General features: G+C 34.2%; 1 protein-coding gene across 1 annotated transcript; it reads right to left on the bottom strand.

Annotated features, from left to right (window-relative positions):
* Nucleotides 1-267: 267 nt before the first annotated feature.
* LOC106798775 (transcription initiation factor IIB-2) lies at nucleotides 268-2,408 on the bottom strand. Its single transcript, XM_014775949.1, has 3 exons — nucleotides 1,896-2,408; nucleotides 1,507-1,828; nucleotides 268-410 (listed from the first exon to the last, which is right to left on the bottom strand). The coding sequence occupies exons 1-3, from the start codon at nucleotides 2,406-2,408 to the stop codon at nucleotides 268-270; spliced, it is 978 nt and encodes a 325-aa protein (XP_014631435.1).
* Between the last annotated feature and the right edge of the window lie 1,935 nt (nucleotides 2,409-4,343).

Below are 4,343 nucleotides of genomic sequence, written 5' to 3'. Positions count from 1 at the left end.
CATTACTAACTAGATGAAGGTTGTAAAGTGAAACTAAGCTAACAACTAATACCAGGAAAATATTTCCTATAGTTAAATTTATATCCAAATGAGAGAAAAGAAGGAATACTGTATTCTAAATAGATTATTGTAATAAGTTAAGCTAGCTTTTATATATACCGAAACTAGTTTGTTGGTGGAATCATGCAATCATTATCTAATTTATAACATACATAAGAATAGAATTGGAGCACTGGCGTTGTTGTAACGATGGGTGGAAGATGAGCTTCAAATAATGCAGAGTCGCTTTATGTCCTCAGCATTGGCATACCAGCTTGGAATCAGAACAAAAGCAAGTGCATGAAGATCTCTATATGCCTTCTTTACTGTATATTCCTTCACTATACAAGCTTTTGCAACTTCTTTGATGTCTGACCCAATTAAATACAAATTCTCATCAAGATGCATACGAAATTCAAAACTTGGATTACAAATAAAACAAAACACTTGTAGAGAAATTGGTCAAGTTTCAATGACATGTTGATATTTTTTATTGTAATGTACCATAATCCATAAAAATATATATTTTACAAAAATAATCTAAAAATTTAATGAGGGATGAAGAAAAAAAGAAAATTCTTCTTGGTTAGACAAAAATTTTAACATAAAAATTCAATCAATTAGAATGTGAATTATTTTTTTTTAATCTCATCACGTGTATGTCTATATAGATTGACAAACATTATATAAAAAAGATAGATAGACAAATGGATATGTAAGAATTTCACTTTACATATCTCATGTTTCATAGTTATGCACAGTGAATAACAGTTCTTTTAGGAGGAAAGAAGTAGGCAATAGAAAAAAAACTATGCCACCAGAGTGTCAGATTATAGGAAAGGAAAAGAAAAATAAAAACAACTTCAACATTTCATATATGAAACTCGAATTTGAAAAAGGGAAATGATATACTTAGATTCCTCTATGCCATTAGACACCAAGATATTAAGAGAACCAAATAGAAGAGAAATATGTAAACAGGTAAGTAATATATGATATATAAAAATAGCTTAGTTAAAAACAAATAAAAGGACTTTCTAACTTATCCCAATTAAAAATGAGGTCAAATAATCCCTAGAAGATGATTAGTGCGATTAAAAAAATTATATCAACCATCTTGAAGTATATAGTTAATTGCATCAATATCTTTTACAAGATTTAACCTTATTTTTATTTATAGTAACTTAGACCATCTCATAAGAACAATGATTTTTCAAAATTTGCATTTTTTTTCAAACATCTAATTAACCTTTATGTTTTTCTATCTCTTTCTTCTTATCATATTATTATATCATTTATCATACGTATACTTTTCTCATTTTGTTGCTCTCTCACTGAATGTAAATAAAACAGCATTCTGAGTATTCAAGAGTATTTTTTAATAAATAATAAGTAATATTCAGATCCTTATATTTACATATTAGAATTTAGATATATAAAGCAAGAGAAATCAAAAGAAAACCCTACCTCGGAAGTGCATCATATTATCTGAAGAAAGTTGATCAACCATATATATAGTTGCTGCCAAAACGGAAGAAGGTCTGCTCCTTTCAATAAACTCCAGAGCTTTTTGCAGCACTTCTCTCACAGCTTTGATGACATGGTTGTCAAGGCCAAGATGGGTGCACAAGCGTTCACCTATGTCCAAGACCTGTGTCTTGTCATAATTTCTGCCCACCTGAAAATGCTTTTTGAACACTCCTATGGCCTTGTAAATATGCTTATTCTTCTCTTTGGCTCCTCCAGAAACACTTTGAATTTCCTTTACAGTCCTTTGGAAATCCCTCTTCTTGACATGCCAAGTACAAGCATGCCACCATAGAGGCCCTTGAATGTCTTCTCCGTCCCCTAAATACCCTTCTATCTTCTGCCTTCTTGTAGAGTTCCTTGGCATGATTTTTTATGCTCCAAGCCAAGCCTAAGTTATTAGCCATTTGTTCCATGGTCAAGAGCGCGGCTACGAGATCGCAATCTGTCTTCAGTTTTCTCTTGGCATCCCTGTTGGAATTCTTGATTCCCCGTTGATTCTTTCGAGTTTTTACCATATCACTATTGTTATTATCATACAAGGAGGGGTGTGTAACAAGAGTGCTAAGGCCAGCTCCACTAGTAAGTAGTAAAGTGTTGAAAGGGTCACTCACACTGAATCCTTGTTCTTGATGCTCATCTTCATCTTCATGGTCACCACCACCATCATCATCATCCTCATGTTTATCCCCATAGAGTCTCAATTTTGGTATTTCTTCTTCTATGGAACGGGACTCAAGAACCAAGCCACATTCGGAGCAGATTGTGTCCCCAGCATTGTGATCATACACTAATGGAGTGTAGCTTTTGCAGTCACTGCAGTACTCTTCATCAGCTATCATATGTGTATCTTTCTGTGTGTTTAATTTGAAGAATGAATGAACGAAATGGTTTTATGTGAATAAGGGAGGCTTAGTGTTGTTATATATTGGCAGAGCTTTGGATTATTAATAGCATCAATGTAGTTGAGGATGCGGTTTTTTTACAGAAGAATTACATCATCCACCGAATCAGTAATAAATGGCAATAACTCCATGTATCTGATCAATGCTGTTGAAGATATACTTTTGTAACTGCATAATATTTTATTTTTCAATTTTTAAAATAGGATTTAGTAAATAAATTGATTCCCTATATTTTAGGAGTAAGGCAGTTTTAATGGATTAGCCTAGTCAAATAAGTGATTCTTATCTTTAAGGAGCAAGTTAGTTTTAATATTCTGTTTTGCTAATATCTTGTTTTCTAATTAGTTTATCTTTTGCTATTTATTGTATCGCTGCTGAGAACAATTTGAATTAGAATAGAATAATTCTATTTCCTCTGCATACGTATTGTCTCTCTTCTCTCCTCTGTTTTTTTTATAATTTCCTCCTCAAAACCAACAATTGGTATCAAGAGCCTTATTCTTACGGGACTTGTACCATGAAAGGTGAAGCAAGTTTTTCCCACATAACTCTTCCAATCTTTGATGGAGAGGATTATGATCTTTGGGAAGTGAAAATGCAATCCTACATGGAGTCTTTGGATATATGGGATGCTGTGGAAGAGGATTATGAAATATATCCGCTGCCTGAAAATCCCACTATGGCCCAAATTAAAAATCACAAGGAAAGAAAGATGAAGAAGGCAAAGGCGAGGTCATGTTTGTTCACTGGTGTTTCACAAATGATATTCATCAGAATCATGACTCTTAAATCACCCAAAGCAATTTGGGATTATCTGAAAGAGGAATACACTGGAGATGATAGAATACGAAGCATGCAAGTGCTTAATTTAAGGAGGGAATTTAAACTTCAAAGGATGCAAGAGTCAGAGACAATCAAAGAATACTCAAACAAATTGTTGGGTATTGCCAACAAGATAAAGTTGTTGGGAAGCAATTTTGCTGATTCGAGAATTGTAGAGAAAATTTTGGTAACGGTGCCGGAGAGGTATGAAGCATCTATAGCTTCATTGGAGAACACAAAGGATCTGTCGAAAATCACATTGGCAGAAGTGCTACATGCCCTGCAAGCTCAAGAGCAGCGAAGGTTGATGAGGCAAGATCGTGTTGTCGAAGGTGCTTTGCCCGCCAAACATCATGAAGTTGATGAAAGCAAAAAGGATTTTTTCAAGAAGAATCAGCCAATAAGCAGCGAAAATAATGCAAACAACCAAAACAAAGGTAAGGATAAAAAGAAAAATTATCCACCTTGTCATCATTGTGGCAAAAAAGGTCATGCACCTTTCAAATGTTGGAGGAGACCAGATGCAAAATGTAACAAGTGCAACCAGATAGGGCATGAAGCGGTGATCTGCGCCAACAAAAATCACCATGATGAGGGAGCTCAGATTGCTAATCAAGAAGAAGAGGACCAACTGTTTGTGGCCACATGCTTCTTGAGTAGTGAATCAAGTGAAAGATGGTTGATTGATAGTGGTTGTACGAACCACATGACATATGATAAGACTTTATTTAAAGATTTGAAGCCAACTAATGTCTCAAAGGTCAGAATTGGGAATGGTGACTATATTCCAATAAAAGGAAAAGGAACTGTTACAATTTCAACGTGTTCAGGTAACAAATTAATATCAGATGTTCTTTATGTACCTAACATTGACCAAAACTTGCTAAGCGTATGTCAGTTGATTAAAAAGGGATTTAAAGTGTCATTTGAACATCAACATTGCTTTATCTATGACAATTTTGGTCAGGAAGTTCTAAGGGTTAAAATGAAAGGTAAAAGCTTTTCATTTGATCTAGCAGAGGAGGAGCATACAGCCTATTTCACTCAAGT

Source organism: Glycine max, chromosome 5 (genome assembly GCF_000004515.6).
Source record: "Glycine max cultivar Williams 82 chromosome 5, Glycine_max_v4.0, whole genome shotgun sequence".
NCBI lineage: Eukaryota > Viridiplantae > Streptophyta > Magnoliopsida > Fabales > Fabaceae > Glycine > Glycine max.
The sequence above is the reverse complement of the archived record's forward strand: the minus strand, read 5'-3'. Positions and strand labels throughout refer to the sequence as shown.